This window comes from Lacerta agilis, chromosome 1, assembly GCF_009819535.1.
Source record: "Lacerta agilis isolate rLacAgi1 chromosome 1, rLacAgi1.pri, whole genome shotgun sequence".
Taxonomy (NCBI): Eukaryota; Metazoa; Chordata; class Lepidosauria; order Squamata; family Lacertidae; genus Lacerta; species Lacerta agilis.
Window position 1 is genome coordinate 41,655,509 of NC_046312.1, and position 22,358 is coordinate 41,677,866.

The following is a 22,358-nucleotide window of genomic DNA, read 5'->3' on the forward strand; positions in this document are numbered from 1 at the left end:
TCTGTTGCAAGTTTCTTTTTTTACCCTTCTGATGCTTCAGGCTGCCTTAGCTAAATGAAACAGACAAGCGTCAGAGTGTCACATCAAACTCTCTTGACCACAGCATGAAATCAGCACCACGGCATCAAAGAGCAAGGAACACAGAAGGAGTGTCTACATGAAACAAAGACTCTTGGGGAAATCTCTCTCTTCATTTCTGACCATGGCTGAATTGATTAAGCAAGATGGTACCAACACATCCCACTAATGGAAAGAAGCCCTTCATAACTGGAGTCCTTTTGCAGACACTAGAGAGAGTACAACTGCTGACTTTTCTGTGTGTATTATCATTGGTCAGTGATAGGCAGGTAGAGAAGTGGGTGATGAAACAATGTCAGAAACAAACAGAAAAAGGAAATTCAGTTCCCAGCTTCTGGTTTTTCATAAAGAAGATGCATCTGTCAGAGCAAGGATGACCAACCAGTAGCCTGAAGTCCAGATTTGGCCTGTGAAGCGCATGTGTATTTTAGACTAATCTCATCAATTTGGTTGGAGTTTGTTTATTTATTCTACTACTGCATGTGCGGGTGGCGCTGTGGGTTAAACCACAGAGCCTAGGGCTTGCCGATCAGAAGGTTGGCGGTTCGAATTCCTGCGACGGGGTGAGCTCCCGTTGCTCGGTCCCTGCTCTTGCCAACCTAGCAGTTCGAAAGCACGTCAAAGTGCAAGTAGATAGGTACCGCTCCAGCGGGAAGGTAAACGGCGTTTCCGTGCGCTGCTCTGGTTCACCAAAAGCAGCTCAGTCATGCTGGCCACATGACCCGGAAGCTGTACGTTTCAGAAGCTAAAACACGTTTCAGAAGGTAAAATGGGGGCCCCCACCCTATGTCTGCTTCAAAACACTAATATGGAAGAGGGGGCATCTGATGGTGAGACCAGTGGGTGTAAGGTAGGTAATTTCAGCAATCCCACAGAAATAGCATACAGCCACAGCCTACACTCGGGTTGCCATATTTTAAAAAAGTGAGTTGTTGTTATGCCAACGTTGTTGCAAAATCTTGGGGGGGGGGAGATTTTGAGTTATTTTTAAGGAACTCCACCAAAATCTACACTTCTGATTTGGGTTGCCATATGTCCAGATTTTCCCCAACATTTCCATGATTTCAGCCCAGACAAAGCTTACAACTGCCATGTTCCAGACTTACAACTACTCTTGCCTACACATACCACCATAGAACAACATTATTAGGTTTCCTTCACGGTATAGCCTACCTATCTGAATCATATATCCGGTATGTGTGTTTTGACACGCTCAGAGTTGTTTCCTTAGAGGCCACACCTCCTCAAAACTTTTAGCATGTTCTAGTAACCAGGGAGGAAGCAGGGAATTTTTTTACTGCTTTAAGGAATGTTGTCCTTTATGTTTAGCATTTATTTTGTAATCTTGTGTGTGAAACAGAGAGAGCAAAAGAGTGGATACAGTGTGAGTCTCCTTCTATAATAAATAAATATGTATCTGTTTAGTATTTTTGGTAGCCTCTCCTGCTTGAATCAAATCAAACAAACTTCTGCTGAGGAGCGAGAGACAGAAGAGGAGTTACTTCTCAGCGGCTTTTTCCAAGGCCTGTTCCTTAACCTATTCAAGCTTAAGATACACAAAGCAGGATAACTGTCCTGGCAGTTCTCTTCCTCCTCAAACCAGAATAAATTCTGGCTTATATCACACGGTCCCCAGTAATGAACCTCCTCATTTGCTTATTGTTTGCTTTTTCTCTTCTTTCCTCGCCCCCAATCACTGCTCTTGTGACTTCAGTAAAAATAAATCTGGTGAAAGTTCCCAATCACTGCCCAATCCAATACATGTTTACTCAGACACAAGGCCCGCTGTGTTCCATGTTTACTCAGATGCAAGTCCCACTGTGTCATTCTCAGGCAATATACATTGGATTGCAGGCTTAAATTAATCTTAACATGTGTTTTGGGTGGTGTTTAGGGTGGTTCACCTGCTAAATTTCTGCTTGTTATGTTATTTTTTAGCTGCTTAGCGAGAGACAGAAGAGGAGGAACTTCTCAGCAAGTTTTTTCAAGGCCTGTTCCTTAACCTATTCAAAGTTAAGTTACACAAAGCAGGATAATTTAAAGATAATTTACCTTTTGTTTTCTTGGATATATACTGGAATATATCTGTTGATGAAACACTATAAAGCACGTCTATGAGGGCAGTGATGCTCATTCATTAGACTTCTTTCATGCCTGGAAGGGGTCATTTAGCCTAAGAGGTTTCACCAATCCCTAAAATAATGGAGGGCACAGATTTTACTATTTGCACCATCACACACAGGGTAGCAGGTAGCATCTTGCCCCTGCTGCCTAAACCTGCCACTACAGTTGACTGGCATAGCGTAATTGACAAGCTGGGGGGGAATAAACTTGAGCTGATATCAAGTGGCACAACTACTTAACTGAAAAGGAGAAGCAGTGACAGATTCCCTACCTGAAGTTGCTATTCAGTTCTTGCAAACTGATATGCTCTTTAATCAAAACAGACTATGGGTGACAAGGGGCATGTAGCTGCATAACATCTTCAAAATGCCTGAGGAGGGGGCGAATTTTTCCTTAATCCTACAGGTGCTCCAATGTGTCACTAGATACTCCAGGGAGATAGACAATTCGTTTTCATGCCCCCCACTTGCCCCATCTCCAGTATATCTAGGGAGTCTGTCACTTTCATAGCCTCCCCGTATCTTTTGAGCATGTATGGCTGTTGGCTATTTACCCAACACCTGGATTTTTAACTTTTCGACCATAAATAATCTGAAACGGCTATAATTAGCAGATTTAGCTCATTGCAAGAAAAAACCTGGAGGCTCAGTCAGAGAAAAAACCAATAGCAGCACAACACTTCACTGCTGCAGTGGCTCTGCCAGGAAAGCAAAGCACACATCCCATTGATGCCCCCCCCCCCATACCAAATCTCCAAAATGAAGAACAAGGTGTTGTGGTTTTTTTTTTTTTTTTCAGAACGAGTTAGAGACATCATGATGATACATAACTGCATTCAGCACGGCACCCCAACACGCAAATGACATGCTGGCATTTTGTGTTTGTGTTTTTCCTATAGCAAAATAGGAAATGGGAGCAGGATGCAATGTCTCTGCAGTTGTACAGACATCGAGGACATGTCTGGATATTTTGCAGATCCTCCCCACTCCCATGCAAGTCAAGATGCATATATCTTGCCAAGTTATTTGGGACCTGAGTAGGAAATCCCACAAGGATCTCTCTTCTTCCCTGGCAGTAAAAATAATAAATCAAGGACCTCCTCTCTGCATATGAACCAACCAGGACCCTGCAACCATCATCTGACTCTTTTCCTTGTGTGCCTCCTCCAGAAGAGGTATGGAGGAGGGCGACATGAGGGTGGGCTTTTGGGCAGTGGCTCCCCACTTGTGGAATGCTCATCTCAGCGAGGCTCACCTGGCAACTTCATTATATATCTTTAAGGTGACAGGTGAAAACATTCCTCTTCAACTAGGCCTTTGGCTGATTTACATTCTACGTAGGGCTTTCCCCCCAGGAGGAACTCACAGGAACCCAGTTCCAGCCCCTATCAGGTGAGTTCCGTCACCTTTCTGGTGAGTGCAATTGCCATTCTAAGAGAACAAGGGAGATGGTTTGGATTGTTCTTGCTTTTATTATGTATATTGTGTGTTTATCTTGTATTTTTATGCTGTGAACTGCTCTGAGATCTTTGGATGAAGGGTAGTATACAAATTTAATAAATAACTACTACTACTACTAATACTACTACCACCAATGTGCTGCCCATTCCTGACACACACACACACACACCCCAAAATCAGCTGCCTGAGACTGCCACCTTACCATGCCTTACAAAGCCTTGTCACAAGAAGAATGGCCAAATACATATTGTTTGCTTAGAAAGATTGCCTGAAAAAGCCCTTGGGAGACGAAGCAATAATATTCTCGTTTTAACATCTCTTGTAAGACTTTTGGAGTTTCTCCATACCTTTTGATTGTGGTTGACTTTTGTCTGTTTACCCAACACCTGGATTTTAACTTTGTCAACCATAAATGTTCTAAAAGGTTTATAATTAGTGGATTAGTACATGCAAGAAAAGACTTGAAATCTCAACAGGGACTCTGGAAACTATTTTTACTTCAGAATGTCCTTGTATCTTCAGAAGTAATCAGTGTAGGAAGTTCCAAGTCTAGCTACACCAGCCAAAAAAGAGATCCCACTCACGGCCGGTTGTTCCACTCTGCTGTTGGCTGAGATTGGTTGCCCTTGGCGCTGACCATAACCCATAAGAAATAATTACTTTAGGTTACAGATCTAATTCTGGTCACCAATAGCAACATTTCCACAGAAATGTTATCAGGGAAAGCTTCTCATCCTTTATGTTTTATTCGCTTTCTGCCCACAGGGAATTTCTTACCTGGGGAACCATTAAGATGTGTAACAGATGTAGGGGCAGATTGATACAGAAAAATTCAATCTCATATTTTATGTATCAAAAATGAGTCAATAAAGTTTTTGGCTTGATGCATGGCATAACTAATCAATATTATAACAGCAATCAAAAGAACCATTAAAGTTAGAAGATAATGAGAATATAATGACCGCTCCCCACATCAAATGGGGGGGCGGCGTTTGCGTGGTTGCGCTCAGCCCCCTGAATTCCTTGGCGAAACCTGGAAGTTTGGCTGGCTGCGCCCTCCCCCAGAAGGGATACCTGGGGCCTCCGCCTACCCCAGTTAACCGTCCAATCCTGCCTGGGGGAGGCGTTGCTAAGGGATTGGCCAGGTAAGGGGAGGGACTACCCAGCCCACACAATAGAGGGTGTAGCTTACCTGGGAAGCAGCAGTCGGCTCCAGTTTTTGGCTTGATGCATGGCATAACTAATCAGTATTATAATAGCAATCAAAAGAACCATTAAAGTTAGAAGATAATGGGAATATAATAACTTCAGTAAAAAATGGGTTTTGTATCATTCTGCCCCACCTACAGGGCACTTTGATACATTGCATGGGGCACTTTGATACAAAGCGTAAATTGTATGAGAATGGTAATTATTTGCAAAAATTTAATGAAAATTTTTTTTTTGTTGTGAGAGATCATAATCAGCCTTACAATTTGTTACTTAAAATCTAAATTACGTATCAAAACTAACAGTGTTTCACACATATCATAGACTTTATGGCAGGTTTCCTTAACAAAACATCAAAACTTATATTAATCTTTCCTCAAACACCTATCCATTAAAAAAAAACTTTGGAAAAACTTAAAAAGTATAAGAACTCACAGTAGGTAGTCAAAAAACAGTAATTTAAACAAAATGCTTATAAAAAAATAAGATAATTACTTAACGTTTAGCTTCTATTGCACATTATATCCACTTAAGTCAATAGAAAAAGTATAAAGAGATGATGTTTGAGATGTGCCCTCCAGGAAATTTGGTTTTGGCAGCAGCAAAACAACATCATTGAAATCAACGCTTGCCTTATCTTCTACAATGGGGAAGACAAACATACAAGACCCTGGTTTTTTCTTGAGATATGACACTTGATAATCGGTAATATTATATTTAGAAATGACTTTGGCCACGTAGTAAACAACAGTTTGTTTTTCAAAATTAATGAGTTTAGAGATTTCATTTCATGTATATTGGGGAACTATTGTACACTAGTGGGGCACTTTTATATGTATCAATGTGTCTTGGTGTCTCAAAGTGCCCCAACGGACATTTTCAAAAAAACTTACAATTATTAATAAAATGACTAAACCTAGTTAAAAATCATGTGTAATCCTGATTACTGAGTGGAATAACCTACTTTTGGTATTTTTAAATCTTAACTAAATGATGTAAAACAGTGTTGGCCGTGCTAAAAACACAACTACTCTCGTCAAACACCAATGGCTAACTGGCGGGTGGCGTGGTCGCAACTGTTGTACTCACACATGTATAGAAACGTTTTAGTGATGTCGCGACACAAATAACATTTCTCAATATTGAAATATTGCTGGTGTATCAATGTGCCCTCTGCATCAATGTGCCTCGCTTACCCTTAACTGCCATCTGAAATCGTATCACCCTGATTTGAAGTGTCATGAAAGGGCAATGAATTGATAGTTATTTTCTCTATTTGTTGGTTTGTTTCTATATATATTTAAATTGTTTATATATGTTTGTCTATAGATTATCTATGTACAGTATGTTTAAATTGTATCCGAAGTAAATTTCACTGAGTTGATCAAATCTTCTGGGTCCCAGGAATGTTTTTTCAGGTCAGACCACCATCACCTTTGAGGAATCTGGGATCACTTCCTTTTCAACAGGAGAAGGGTGGAGCCAGAACTCCAGACAGAGGCCATGCAGGGCTGAACCATGGCATGCTGGGACAGAGGCAAGGGTGCAGGATGCCTTGGGCTCCAATGCTGCACTGTCCCTCTTGAGATGTAATGCTCTGAACTCTCTCCAAAGTAGACCCAGGTGTAAATATGTGTTGTTCGTTGTTGTTGTTCAGTCGTTCAGTCGTGTCCGACTCTTCGTGACCCCATGGACCAGAGCACGCCAGGCACGCCTATCCTTCACTGCCTCCCGCAGTTTGGCCAAACTCATGTTAGTAGCTTCGAGAATACTGTCCAACCATCTCATCCTTTGTCGTCCCCTTCTCCTTGTGCCCTCCATCTTTCCCAACATCAGGGTCTTTTCCAGGGAGTCTTCTCTTCTCATGAGGTGGCCAAAGTACTGGAGCCTCAACTTCAGGATCTGTCCTTCTAGTGAGCACTCAGGGCCGATTTCCTTGAGAATGGATAGGTTTGATCTTCTTGCAGTCCATGGGACTCTCAAGAGTCTCCTCCAGCACCATAATTCAAAAGCATCAATTCTTCGGCGATCAGCCTTCTTGATGGTCCAGCTCTCACTTCCATACATTACTACTGGGAAAACCATAGCTTTAACTATACGGACCTTTGTTGGCAAGGTGATGTCTTTGCTTTTTAAGATGCTGTCCAGGTTTGTCATTGCTTTTCTCCCAAGAAGCAGGCGTCTTCTAATTTCGTAACTGCTGTCACCATCTGCAGTGATCATGGAACCCAAGAAAGTGAAATCTCTCACTGCCTCCATTTCTTCCCCTTCTATTTGCCAGGAGGTGATGGGACCAGTGGCCATGATCTTAGTTTTTTTGATGTTGAGCTTCAGACCATATTTTGCGCTTTCCTCTTTCACCCTCATTAAAAGGTTCTTCAATTCCTCCTCACTTTCTGCCATCAAGGTTGTATCATCAGCATATCTGAGGTTGTTGATATTTTTTCCGGCAATCTTAATTCCGGTTTGGGATTCATCCAGCCCAGCCTTTCGCATGATGAATTCTGCATATAAGTTAAATAAGCAGGGAGACAATATACAGCCTTGTCGTACTCCTTTCCCAATTTTGAACCAATCAGTTGTTCCATATCCAGTTCTAACTGTAGCTTCTTGTCCCATATAGAGATTTCTCAGGAGACAAATGAGGTGATCCGGCACTCCCATTTCTTTAAGAACTTTCCATAGTTTGCAGTGGTCGACACAGTCAAATGCTTTTGCGTAGTCAATGAAGCAGAAGTAGATGTTTTTCTGGAACTCTCTAGCTTTCTCCATAATCCAGCGCATGTTTGCAATTTGGTCTCTGGTTCCTCTGCCCCTTCGAAATCCAGCTTGCACTTCTGGGAGTTCTCGGTCCACGTACTGCTTAAGCCTGCCTTGTAGAATTTTAAGCATAACCTTGCTAGCGTGTGAAATGAGTGCAATTGTGCGGTAGTTGGAGCATTCTTTGGCACTGCCCTTCTTTGGGATTGGGATGTAAACTGATCTTCTCCAATCCTCTGGCCACTGCTGAGTTTTCCAAACTTGTTGGCATATTGAGTGTAGCACCTTAACAGCATCATCTTTTAGGATTTTAAATAGTTCAGCTGGAATATCATCACTTCCACTGGCCTTGTTGTTAGCAAGGCTTTCTAAGGCCCATTTGACTTCACTCTCCAGGATGTCTGGCTCAAGGTCAGCAACCACACTACCTGGGGTGTATGAGACCTCTATATCTTTCTGGTATAGTTCCTCTGTGTATTCTTGCCACCTCTTCTTGATGTCTTCTGCTTCTGTTAGGTCCTTTCCCCTTTTGTCCTTAATTGTGGTAATCTTTGTACGAAATGTTCCTTTCATATCTCCAATTTTCTTGAACAGATCTCTGGTTTTTCCCATTCTGTTATTTTCCTCTATTTCTTTGCATTGCTCGTTTAGAAAGGCCCTCTTGTCTCTCCTTGCTATTCTTTGGAAATCTGCATTCAATTTCCTGTATCTTTCACTATCTCCCTCGCATTTTGCTTGCCTTCTCTCCCCCGCTATTTTTAAGGCCCCGCTATTAAAATATGTGTACAATATTGTGTACAATAAACCATATTTCTTAAAGACACTAGTCTCTGCTGTGCCTTTATTTCCCAGTGGAAACACAACCCTGGGTGAACTTCCTGGAACCCCCTGGAATCTCGGGCAGCCGCTTGGCGGAGATTGGGGTGGCATGCAACAATATCTACTGTCCAAGACTCCCAAGGAAAATTTTACAGCTGTGCCTACCAGCTCAGAAAAATAATTTAACGAAGCACTGAAAGGCATCTAAAAAGCTGGAATGTGCAGGTTTGCAGCTGGGAATTTAACGAACTGCCAGGGAGAGGATTTTAACCTCTCCCTTTTCTTGCTGTCTAGCGTCCCATGCTAGAATAGTGCTCTGCCTTGGTCATTTCCAGACTGAAAGGATAAGCCTACTGTAAAATGCTTTTGTTTCTTTATTAAAGGGAGACCCTGCGTAAACCTAGAAAATCATTAAGAATCTGGTGTTCTTTTGTTCCAAGCAGCTGAACGAAGCCAAATAAAGAAGGGCACTTTTTGTTTATTTTTTATCATCACCTCTTTTGACACTTGGCACAAGAATATAGCAGTGAAGAAGGGAGACATCAGACATGCGGAATTATACTGCAGTATGGCTGTTAAAACATGTGGGAGCTATTTGGTCATGTGTAGTGTTGTGTTTTATAGATCCTACTGCAACTTTCTGTATTCCAGATAATCCACACATTCCACAGATAGATGAGGGAAATAAGGGCAAGATACAGATGTTCCTCTAGCAGTGCCACAGCACCAAATCATTAGCCACAGTCTTGGAGGAGGTTCAGTGGGATTATTTTCTTGATCTGTGGATGCTCACTACTGGCCTTTGCCAATGCCAACGGATGTAAACACATTTTGAGGGTACTGAGGGAGAAAGCTCTCTGTTTCAAAATTTGGCAGGCAAAATTATCTGAATCAAACAAAATGTGCTGGATGTTTGTAAAAGTTGAATGGATTGCTGTATAGCAAAGTGGCGCTGATAGGTCACTTATACACTGAAAGCGATTTGCTGCATTCAGCAAATAATGCAGCACTAGAGGTAATTCTGTTACTTCCCAAGATGTGTCACTGTGCACTGTAAACCATGAAATTCTCTGCTCAGTATCCAGTTTTGCCGGAGCTTGCTCTGTAGGCATCTGGGGCAGGGCCTTCTTGGTGGTGGTGCTCCAGCGGTGGAACCTTGGGGACACAAATGGCCATAATGTTCTGTTGTTTCTCTAGCCTTTGCTTAAGACTTTTCTGAGCCTTGAGTCTGCTTTGTAATTGTATCATTTCAAGTTTTGCTGTTGATGCTTTGATTTTTTTTTAATGATCATGTTTTATTTATTGTTCTGGAAACTACTTTGAGGCCACCTGCTGATGAAAAGTGGTATATGAACACCCTAAGCAAATGAGTCAAGAGAGATGAGTTTCATGGCAAACATGCATAAATGTTTCAGTTAGATTGCTTGCATGTTTTCTGGAGTGCATTCCATTAATGTAATATTAAAATGTAAACACAACATTAACAGGTCACAAGCATGCCTTTTCACATACTTAAAGGACAAAGGGGGTATTCTCAAAAAGGAATCGCTATGCTCAAAAACAAGTTGCAAATACAAACAAGCAGGGTAGATATAAGACTGGCTCATTGCAATATGTGCCACATGGGAAATTGGAATTTGCAGGCAGTGCTGAATGCTGCAGCCCAGCTTTTGGCTGGAGCAGCTCCACATCCGCATATTACGCTGCTGCTGAAAGCTCTGCATTGGCTGCCAGTTCAAGATAACATGGTATAAAGCCCTAAATGGCCTTAGGACCAGGTTACTTTGCTCCTTATGCAGCAGCCATATCACTACACTTCTCTGGAGAAGCCTAAAATTATATTTGTTTAGTTTCTAAATGAACTAAGGTTTTTAGCGTAGTAAAGGTAAAGGGACCCCTGACCATTAGGTCCAGTCGCAGACGACTCTGGGGTTGCGGCGCTCATCTCGCTTTACTGGCCGAGGGAGCCGGCGTACAGCTTCTGGGTCATGTGGCCAGCATGACTAAGCCGCTTCTGGTGAACCAGAGCAGCACACGGAAATGCCATTTACCTTCCCGCCGGAGTGGTACCTATTTATCTACTTGCACTTTGACATGCTTTCGAACTTCTAGGTTGGCAGGAGCAGGGACCGAGCAACAGGAGCTCACCCCGTCACAGGGATTCAAACTGCCAACCTTCCAATCAGCAAGCCCTAGGCTCAGTGGTTTAGACCACAGCGCCACCCACGTCCCTTTTAGCGTAGTAGCACTAGTGTTTTGGAACACTGCTGCTATTGAAATGAAACAGGGCAGCAACTGAATTTTTGTCTTCTTTCGCCAAACATTTTTAGAGAATTAATTTGATTCAGTGTTTGGTGAGCATTTGTTCTGCATTTTATGGCTTTATCACATTTTAATGATTTCATTTTATACCGCCAAATATATATTTCTTTTTAGCTGATGTTTTATAAATACTCTTACAAAGGTATAGCTCTTGTCTTTGGAACTCTTCTTGAATCAATAGGTATCTAACGTTATGGAAAAGTCAGAAAAAATGTTCCTCATCTTCCTCCTGTGGCTAGTCTTTTGGGTTTGGGGAGTTTGCATTGTTTTACTTTTGGCTTTTGGTGTCACAATCTAGAACATTCTGCACATGTGTGTTTCATGCTGATTTATACTCCATAGTTAGATGATGTTCAAAACCCATTATCTTGCAAATAATAATAATAAATTTGGTGTAAAATCTGAAGAAATGCCGATGATATCAGCAGGTTCCAGTCCCTCTCTCTTTTTTCAGCCAAAGAAATACTGGTACGTTAAATCAGTTTATACCAGTGTTTATTAGAATCATAGAATCATAGAGTTGGAAGAGACCACAAGGGCCATCCAGTCCAACCCCCTGCCAAGCAAACAAGAATCGCCTATATAAAGTGTGCAATCCTATCTCTGACTTATACCTCTTGAGCAGGGCTGAAATCATGGCTAGCTCCCCTTGTGCTGTTGGGACTCTAGTGATGACAGTGTAGGTAGGGAATCTATCCTGGTATTGTGATGACATCATTGAGCTGGCAGTACCTGCCACTCACTGGGTGCTAGGCACACAACAGTGGTGTGCCTTTGTGTGTCCCAGATCCTTCTTCCCTAAAGATGCTGCCATTTTTCTCCATTCAATATAGATAGTGTTGTTAACAGACCTTTTATCAAGGATTGTTCACATAAGAAGAGGTGGTCTCTCATTACATCCTCCCAAATCACACTGCCTCTCTCCCCTTGTTGCCAGCATTTGTTGGCCTCCTTTGCTTGCGGCTTCTGATGCATACAACTATTGCTGATCAGAAGAATCACGCTTGGAAGAGCAGCCTTGGCACTGGCCTTGTCAGCGACCTCTCTGATGGATAAAGGAGCAGGAGGCAAGGAGTGCGGAGAACTATTAAGCCTATCCTTATCACTATCAGATTAATCACTAAAGCCACTGCCATTGCAGAGCAAGGGGTGGAATCAAGCAAGCTTCTCTGGGCATAGCAGGTGCATTGCATGGTGGTAGTGATTGAGACTGTGCAAAAGCTTGGAAGTCTGGCTTGTTGTTTTTAATGCTCCTGAAAACTCGACGCATCAGAACGACTGCAACAGAACCCATTAGCAAGGTATTGCACTAGCATTCCCTCTCTGCTCAGTACACTCTACCTGCACAGGTCATATGGGAAATTGCTACCATATTGCAAAAGTGCCACTTGTACTTTTATATCAGAGTTACTTCTTAACAATGACTGGTTAAGTTCCCTGGGACTTTGCTATCCAACTTGTTACCTATTAAACACACAAACACACTGATCACCCAGCTTTCAATAAGGCTCTCAGGCACTTGGCTGTTCCTCACAGGTTTGGTCACACTTGTCACCAAGACCTCTTCATTCCTCTGAACCAAATTTATGTCATGTTAACCGATAGGAAATTCTGTGCTATAATCTACAGTGAACTTCGTAGATGCAAACACTAATGGAAGGGTATAAGCACAGTTGAACATTATTGCCATTTCAACTCCATAGGAGAAGACGAAGATCTGACTGAAGAGATGGGTGGAAACACAAAAGCTCCAGCTACGCACATGGTCCAATCAAATAAATACACTGTATGGAAATGTGAATAATTTGGATTCTTTTTTTCTGTTTAAGTTAAAAGCATTTCACAGATGGATCTTGCCATGAAGACACCCAAGGGCCTTGAAATGTGACCGATAAAAAGGTTGCATACATAGATTTCCTGAAGCCTTTCTCACAAACAAGTATAGCTGCAAGGTAGCAGAGGTTCCTCCCCCTTTTCTATTTTTTATTTTGACAAAGTAATAATCATAAATAAATAAGAATAAAAATGTGCACCCCACCACCGAGACCATTCCATTGTAACTATCCAACCTCCCAAAATTTCAACACCTCTTGCAATGGTTTGACCCCTTTCCGTTTTAACACTACAACACTACATATCCCACAACTCTTTATACCATTCTTCCATTTTATATTCTGCTTGCCCTTTCTACTTCCTAGCTATCACAATTCATGCAGCTGTCAATAAATTTGTGAGCATGTCCTTCATAGCCTGCAAACCTTCCACCCCATCATAAATTGATAATAATGCTACCTCTGGACTTTTGGTCAGTTTTAACCTATTGATTTCTGTTATCTCCTAAAACACCCTTTGCCAGAAAAATTGTACATATTTACACCCTCACCACATGCGAACATATTTTCTGGTTTCCTGGCATCCTCTCCAACATAACACTGGATATTCCTTGTTTATTTGATTCAATGTGACTGGCCTTAAATACCATCTCCAAACTAATTTAGAGGTTTGTGATCAGGGTTTACCTTCTCCTAGATGGGCTACCTTCCCAGGTTGATTACCATTGGACCCACTATTGGTCTTGTCCACTCAAACCATGGGAGCCTGTCTTCACATGCAGGGAATAGATAAGCCCCTAACTTACTGAGAGTTTAAGACCCATCAGCTACCCTCACCTGGTTTAACCAACCAGTCGAAGCAGTTATCCAGGGTTTCACCGCTGTTGCACTGCTGACAGCTTTAGGAGCCACAGGTGAGAACTGAGTGCAGGGTGGGCACCAATGGTGGACAAACTACCCAGAAGGATACAACATGTCCCCCACGATGCTAATGTCCAGTACCAAGATGAAGGTCTACCAGCCAGGCTTGCATGTTGAGCATGTTGCTTTCTGGAAGTGAGCCGTGGGCAACTTACAACTGCCTGGTGTGACACCTCAACACCTTCCACACCAGGAAGATTTTGGGCATCACATGGCAGTACAGAGTCTCAAACAATGATGTGCTCTCCCAAGCCCACATTCCCAGCATATTCACATTCCTGTCTCAGCAACATCTATGCCAGCTTGGTCATGTCCACAGAATTGAATATGGCAGTATCCCCAAGGACATGCTGGCTTCAGGCACCAAGTCCACTGGCAGACCAACTCTGTGTTACAAAGTTGTCTGCAAAAATGACATGAAGGCTGGCAACATCAACCCTGCAGATGACGCAGTGCTTGGAGACAGGCAGTTAGATTGGGCACCCATAGCAGTGACCAAAGAGGACTGACAACTGGAAGGAGCGCAGGGAAAAGAAGCATAGTCGTGCATCTGCAGCAGCACAACTGATGCCTTCATCTGCCCCAACTGCAACAAAACAGGTATCTCCCATATCGGTCTCTACAGCCACAGCAGGTATTGTAACCTTCCAACAATTTGATTCACCCACAAAGTCACAGTCCTCCATTGTCTCTTGAGACAGACGGATGCCAACCCATATAGATTTCCATCAGATCAGAATCTGTCCTCTTCCTCTTACTCCACTCATTCCCTTTTCCTAGATATTTGGCATCTCATTCATACAATGCATTGCCATCTGCATACAGACACCCTAGAACACAAGCTCATGTGGACAAATGTCATGCAAGAACAAGCATTCACAGATACAGCTGACACCCACCATGATATTGGGTCTCTGTGACCATTTGGTTCACATTACTTTGTCTATCTATGCAAATATGGGTCGTCTGACCCATTGAGATTGAAATTCCTCATATATAGGCAGAATCTATCCTATCTTCTATGAATCATGCCTCATCCCCACCACAAGTTTTTGGTTCTTTAAATGTCCAATAATGAAATGGTTATGTGTGTTTTCATCATTACTTTTCTGACTACTTAAAAGAAAAGCTCCAATGCTGGGTTATAAAACAAAAGTTCTCATTTTGGGGAAATGTTTGGTTTCAACAGTGGTTACAACACTGGTTCCAGTAAGATATATAAAATAGCTACACTTATATCTAGGGTTTTGAATATTTTTCATGTTCATGCACACAAATAAATCTCTGTGCCAAGGTAACCCAAAATCAGATGCATTGAAAGCTAAATTCTGCAACCTGAATAAGGTATGTAACTAACTGTACACATATTTTCATATTTTCTATAATCTGCCTGTCAGATTTGGGCAAGGAATTATGCAGGATGTTGAAGACCAACTCTAGAAATTCTACCTCATCGTCCCAACGCAGACTTGAAAAAATTCACCAGGAATTGGAACTTGGATTCTGATGTTTAGTTTTCACATGCATTTTAAATGTATTTTCTGCATTCTCACTTAAGCTTTGCTCACAGGTTCTTCTCCATAGAGGACAAGCCTTGTGGATCAACCATGTGTGTCTCCCACATACACACACACAAAAACAACAACACAGCAGCTTCTGGTAACTGTACATGCATATAGAAATGCTCAGACTTTTGCAAACCACATAGCAATCTCATATATTCAGCAATCATCAGGAAGGAATCACTTAATATTTTGCTTCTTAGTATTTTTCATTCCTTTTGAGTCCCGTAGCTTTTACTGCGCATAGTAAGAAAGTCTGAAAGCAAGAGACTGAACAGAATGGCTCTTGTTGCAAACATAGTCTGCTAAGACAGTGCTTGAACTGTAACAATCCATCCTCTTGTGCTCAATTACTAAACTGCTGTCAATTACAAATGGGTTTCTGTGGGTTCTCCTAATATGAACATTATCACTGTGCAGAGGATCAGAAACAGTTCACTCCTCCTACAAAGAGGACACAATGACCCAGTAGCAAATCATCATTGGAATTTATGATTCTAGGGTTTGTTTTGCTGATTTCAAAGGACAGAACGCTGCCAATGAAAAACAGTGAGGTTTCATCTACCGACAGCAACACTGCTTTATTTTTGCCCTTCCCCTTTCTAGTATTTTGTAGCCTAGTACTTTCTGCTTTAGAAATGCTACACATAGTTTTCTCATAGAAGTTGTAGCATGTGATTTGTGGATTGTTCTTCCTAGCTCCCCCCCCACACACACCCTGTGTTCCCTTCAAGTTTATTCCCGTTTCATTTTGTGTTTTTGATGGGAAGAGTTTACCTCACAAATGGCCCTAAATCCCACCACACACTCAGTACAGGGCTGTAGCAACAACAAAGACAAAACAGTCACTAAATTCAGTATGATTTCAGCATCACTAAAATAGTTCACTCATCCATCATGCCTAATATGAGGAACCAGGAGCTCAGGGTTTGCCTCACATATGTTCCACAAAAAGGCAGAGAACCCAAATTTGCTATGCTGAACTTCCATCAAATTCTGCAACCTAAGTAAATTCTGCAAACCACATACAGTGCTCCAACAGGGCCATATTTATTGGGGCAATGCCCATTTTCTGACCCCCAAACCCCTGGAGAAACACTATCCCATTTTGTTATTTTCTGGGCAGGGGGAGTTATTTGGGGAATAATTGTTAGCATGTTGCTTATTGGTACTTTCCAACTCTACAATTCTATGAAAACCCAAGTTTTGTCAATACCTTTATTAGGACCAAACAAAATGTCAACAGGAGTAAGCAAATTTTTGAGTTTTCCAGAATAACCTGCTTATTGTAGCCTGCAACTTGAGGAAGAGCTCTGGAGAACTCAAAAGCTTACTCATTGTTTTGTAACATTCTGGTTGGTCCTAATAAAGGCATTGCCTAACTGTGGATTTTAGAATGAATGAATACACACACACACACACACAGAGAGAGAGAGAGAGAGAGAGAGAGAGAGAGAGAGAGAGAGAGAGGACCAACACGATTGCCTTTGCTTTTTTAAGGTGCTACAGAATGCTTTGTTCTTTTTTGCTTTTTAGGTTATTTTTGTGACTCACTAGCATGTTTCATCTCTCTCTGCAGGGTTTCTGGAAGTTGAATCTCTGAGTAGGTGGGAGGATGCATTTTTCATGATACAAATGCTTGTGCAGGAACACTAAAATGCAGCTCACAGCCAGTTATTTCACAAACAATGCAACTGCTGAGGAAGTTGATTATATTTTTCTTTGAGATCGTTAACTTCAAGAATAAGTTACAAATTAGTTCTTATGTCCATCTTCACAACACTGGAGGGTTGAAACAAAGCAACTTGAAAATATTTATTAATTATGCATATATTTTAAACTTGTTCATATTTTGCTATTTCTGGTAACAGGGAGGTGAGCCAAACACTAGAGAACTGTTCCCTGACCACTGGTATTCTACCAATTCCCCAATTCTCTTTGACCGTTTCAGAACACATTCATTGGCCCCTGAGTTCCAAGCCTAGCTTCTACACCATATGGGCTAGAAACCTGCTTTTAAAAATTCAAACAATAAAATCTGTGGTTCTCAGAAGGTTAAATTCTCCACCAAGCAGTATGTTTTTATGTGTCTAATCTGGCACTCTTAGTCAACCAGAAGATAACATTTAATAGTCATGCATACTTCTTTCTGGTTTCCCTGTTTGGACCACCAATAAGTTTAGAGATTAAAAAGCCAACAGGCTGTTTGGGGAAACTGCAGAAATTTAAAATTCAGCGCCCCTCCCGCGTGGTGTTTGGTGGGTTTTAACCGTATGCCAGGCAACCACAAACTGCTTAGGAAGCTGCTGTGTCCTGCTTTTATGGGCAAGCATCTGTGATGGTTTAAAGAATAAAGTAGTATCGCTCACAAGAGAAACCCCTTCAGAACCAGCAACATGCAAAATCTCTTTAAGTTACTACCTCAGGACAAACATTTTTAAATGGAACTCCCTGTTGAAATGAACAGGGGCTTGCTTGAAACGGGGTATGACTCAGAAGAACAAACAGATCTCAGCCAGGACTGTACAGAAAAGTCAGGGACTCCTGGCTGCCAAACTAATAAATAGTTTATTTTTCCTTTGTTTCTGACGGACGGATGTGGCGAACAGTGTCAGAACGTCAAATGTGCATAATAACAAACATCTTAAGCAGGAACGGAGAAATAAGGAGGGTAAGAATAAATACCGGTACTTGAATTTGAAGATGGCACTACTTTCGTTCTTGGCTTTGTGCCGTTGCTACTTTTTTCTTCTTATTTGGCACTGAAGCAGCTATTCTTAAGTAGCCAAAGTTATTTATTTACTTGATTTATATCCCACCTTTCCTACAAGGAGCTCAAGGTAGCGTACATGGTTTCCTCCCTCCACAGTTTACCCTCACGACAACCATGGGAGGTGGGTTAGGCTAAGAGACAGTGACTAGCCCAAAGTCCCTCAATGAGCTTCACAGTTGAGTAAGGATTTGAGGAGGTCTGTGATCTTCTACAATAGTGCTGAAGCCTCCAAGTATTTTGGCAATCTGTTCTCAGCTAGTTATGCAGTCATGGCATGGGATTCCTATGCAATGTACTGCGTGCCACGTTCAAGTAAGTGTGCCCTATTGCTGTCCTGCTTAAATTGCATTTTACTGTAGATTTTAAAATGGGCTTTAAAAAAAAATGTCACACACAGTTTGGGGAGCCTGTTTGGTCAGAAAGTGGAATAAAAATATATCAAATAACATAACAAATTGCATTTCACCGCACCGCACCCCCACTTCAACTATCCTTCAGGCATATAACAATTTTAATTTTATTTCCATTCTTCCAACTCTCCTGCCCTTCCTCTGGAGTTCCCAAGTCACCCTTATTTAATTTTGCTCCCTGGGATCCAGATTAAAGCAGACAGTGATAAACAAACCTAAACTGAGCCTCTATTCCAAACTCAGCTTGCATGGAAATCCTTAGGAGGCTGTCACACCCCTTCCTTCCAAGATCTCTAATAAACCTGTTTTCTCTCCCCCACTCCGCCAACCCACAGTACCTACACAGAGAGTACACTTTCCTCTCTAGTACACCTCCCCAAAGTCCCCCCTTTATGCATCCCTCACCCTGTAAAGCATCTCAGAGCAAAAACATGGGATTTGCACGAGGCAATCTTTTCATTCTCTTCTGAAACAGCCTCAGCCAAAGCATGAGGCAAGCATTTTCAGCATCAGCATAAGATACCATAGAGTATTTTTCAACCACTACGTGCTAGGAAAACCCCCTTCCAGTTTTCATAACCCTCAACTCAGCATTACCCCACTGCCTTTTTTTATTTACAAAATGTATAGGATTCATATCTATTTGGCAATGATCAGCGCTGGATAAAACAGTCTAATGTGACAGCCACTTGGTGAGTTTCCTATATATTTCCTTTTACCATTTAACTCTCCCCCCCACCCCATCCCACACACCCATCAACTTTCAAAAAGATGAAGAAAAGAAGAGAAGTCCAAGTCACCAGGCAGACACTCTGCACCAGGAAGGGATGGAAATACACCAAGTGCCTTACCTAGAGTGGTGGTCCAGGGGACTAGCTGAAGCCAGAGAACCAGCTGCAGGAGGAAATCCATGGCTTTGCTGGGTCCCATATGACTCTCTGCCAGCACTGACCCTCTTCCCTGTGTGCCAGTCCTTCTCTCTAAGGCTCTGCAAGAGCTCTGATGTTAATGCTTGGACTCTTGCTGGCTTATAGAAGAATTCCACCTCCTGCTAGGGCAGACTCTCATGGGTCCTAAAGCCCTCATGGTTTCGTCGCCCCCTGTGCATTCACCTCCTTCAGCAAATTCAAGAAGCAGAACAGCATGAATTATTAACACCTCTGTGTGTCCATTTATTTAAACATTAGCATTCAGCTGGAAGAGCTGATTTTGTCAGCTGAGCACCCCCAGCCCACCCTGAAACTGCCTAGGCAGAAACGCTCCAGGTTTGTTTGTAAGGGAGATGCAAGCCTGGATAAACTAAGCTCTTTTTATCTTGGTCCTTGACAGCAGCATCTCTGTTAATTTATTTTTATATATTAAATTTATATCCCACTCCTTCCTCTCAAAGGAGCCCCAAACATTAGAGTCGGGCTGTAAAAGCCAAACCCCAATGTTTTCTTAGCAGCTCCCATTGTAGTAATTGCATACAGATAAACATTTTGATTGACCACATTCCCCACAGGAAAAGCCATATTCCTTTAAATAATAATAATAATAATAATTTTATTTGATTTTACAGGTGTAGAATTATAACAAAACAAAATACACATCCATATTTAGAGATTTCTCTGAATCTCCAGACTTCCCACCTTCCCCCTCCATGGGTCCTATTGTCAACCTTTTCAACTGCATATTACTTCATAGTCCATATTTTATTTCTTTCCATATTGTCCATGCTATTTGCTACATTACAAGTGTTATTCAAATCCTGCTAATATTTTCATCTGCTTACATTGGTCTCCTAAATAAATTATATTGTTTTCCCATTCTTTATTGAAGTTTTTGTCTTCTTGGTTCCTGAAAAGCCATATTCCAAGTTACAGGTAGGTACTGTGTTGGCCTGCCATAGTCGAAACAAAATAAAATAAAAAATCCTTCCAGTAGCATCTTAGAGACCAACTAAGTTTGTTATTGGTATGAGCTTTCATGTGCATGCACACTTCTTAAGATACACTGAAACAGAAGTCACCAGACCCTATATATAGTGAGAGGGTGGGGAGGGGTACTACTCAGAAGGGTGGCGGGAATGGGTGATTGGCTGATAGGTGTGGTAAACCTGTTGATGAATGTTAACGACTGCAATTGGTCTTACAGGAAAAAGCAAAGGGTCTGGTGACTTCTGTTTCAATGTATCTGAAGAAGTGTGCATGCACACAAAAGCTCATACCAAGAACAAACTTAAGGTAAAGGTAAAGGAACCCCTGACCATTAGGTCCAGTCGTGTCCGACTCTGGGGTTGCGGCACTCATCTCGCGTTACTGGCTGAGGGAGCCGGCGTACAGCTTCCGGGTCATGTGGCCAGCATGACTAAGCCGCTTCTGGCGAACCAGAGCAGCGCACAGAAATACAGTTTACCTTCCCTTCTACTTGCACTTTGATGTGCTTTCAAACTGCTAGGTTGGCAGGAGCAGGGACCGAGCAACGAGAGCTCACCCCGTCGTGGGGATTCGAACCGCTGACCTTCTGATCAGCAAGCCCTAGGCTCTGTGGTTTAACCCACAGTGCCACCCGCGTGCTAACAACTTAGTTGGTCTCTAAGGTGCTACTGGAATGATTTTTTTTTTCATTTTGTTTCGGCCATATTCCAAGATAGCCAAGCCATTTTCCTATCCAGCGCTATTGCACAAAAGCTGATAGAGACCTTGGGCAACTTTCCATGTTATGGTTTGGTTGGGCATTTTAAAACTTCTACCTCCTCCTGAAAAAGCCTGGGAAAAGGCTGAGGCACTCCAGATAGCTTGCATATCTATATTACTAATGGAAGAAGACACATACACAACCACTTACTATGGATGTGTGTGTCGGCACTGACACTCGACGATTGGAACCTTTCTGCTGCAGCATCTAGAGGTGCCTGCTTTCTAAAACCACAACTGTGAGATGCTGCAGTCACTCCCCTGCTGCTCCACTGAGATATATGAAAAATACAGCGCAGACATTCTGGAGCAGACACTCCCTGTGGCAGAAACAGGTGGGCAGAGACAAGAGGCAGTATCATTCACACTCCCCTACTTAAACCTTCATCAGGTCATGACTCAAATGCAGTGGGGCAGACAGGTTTACCAGGGGTAGGCAAACTAAGGCCCGGGGGCTGGATCTGGCCCAATCGCCTTCTAAATCCGGCCCGCAGATGGTCCGGGAATCAGCATGTTTTTACATGAGTAGAATGTGCCCTTTTATTTAAAATGCATCTCTGGGTTATTTGTGGGGCATAGGAATTCATTCATTTCCCCTCCTTCAAGCAGTTCAGAGCCCTGTATATAGTTGTCCTTTGCTTTTCAAAAGTTTTAAAGCAGAGCATGACTATCCAGGGATGCTGTCTTAGTGGCTTTCCTGCTTTAAGTAGGGAGCTGGACTAGACATTGTACTACTGGTTGCATTGGAGTCCTTAAAGTGGCTTACAACAAATATTTAAAATCACAACAAGAAATCCTTTCCATAACTAATAATACTAATACTGCAGGAACTGCAGACTGGGGAAGGTGAAACCAGCCAACCAATTTTGTGTTTACTCAAGAAACAGATTGCTAAAACTGAGGAACTACGTGTTATTTTAAAGGGTCAGAGGAAACCCCACTGACCACTTGTTTTGCTTGGCAGGAACTGACTCAATGAGTTGCAATACCCAGTTCTGGTCAACTGGCCTGGTGGTGCCCAAGTGCAAGGGGGTGCATCTCTGAGCTACTTTGGTGCTTCAGAGAGTAAGGTATTTGGAGTAAGGCATCAGGAAATCATTTGATAAGGCAAGTGTTCACATAACAAGTTGATGATTTCTATTGATTCCTATGGGAAGATTTCTAATACATTCCCAACCATGGAATGTTGACCTCAAAATGATGAAGAAACCCAGAAAAGCCCATGAAAATCCCCTGAAACCTTGCAAAAGTCTAGCAAGGAAGGAATAATGTTCTCTTATTCATCTGATCTCTCACCCTTCCTCCTTCCCATCATGGTTTCTAGTGAAACAACTGCTGTGGACCAGCAAAACACAAAAAGTAAGGCTTGCTTAAGGCTGCTTACCTGTAATTGTTTACAGTACTACATGT

General features: G+C 42.2%; 1 protein-coding gene across 2 annotated transcripts in view; it reads right to left on the reverse strand.

Moving 5' to 3' along the window:
• Positions 1-19,280, reverse strand: part of LTK (leukocyte receptor tyrosine kinase) — a 94,625-nt gene extending 75,345 nt beyond the window's left edge. For both annotated transcript variants that reach the window (XM_033145642.1, XM_033145641.1), the window contains exon 1: positions 19,122-19,280. In XM_033145642.1, the coding sequence (XP_033001533.1) occupies positions 19,122-19,200 (79 nt within the window). In that variant the 5' untranslated portion in view covers positions 19,201-19,280. The remainder of the gene's footprint in view (positions 1-19,121) is intronic.
• Between the last annotated feature and the right edge of the window lie 3,078 nt (positions 19,281-22,358).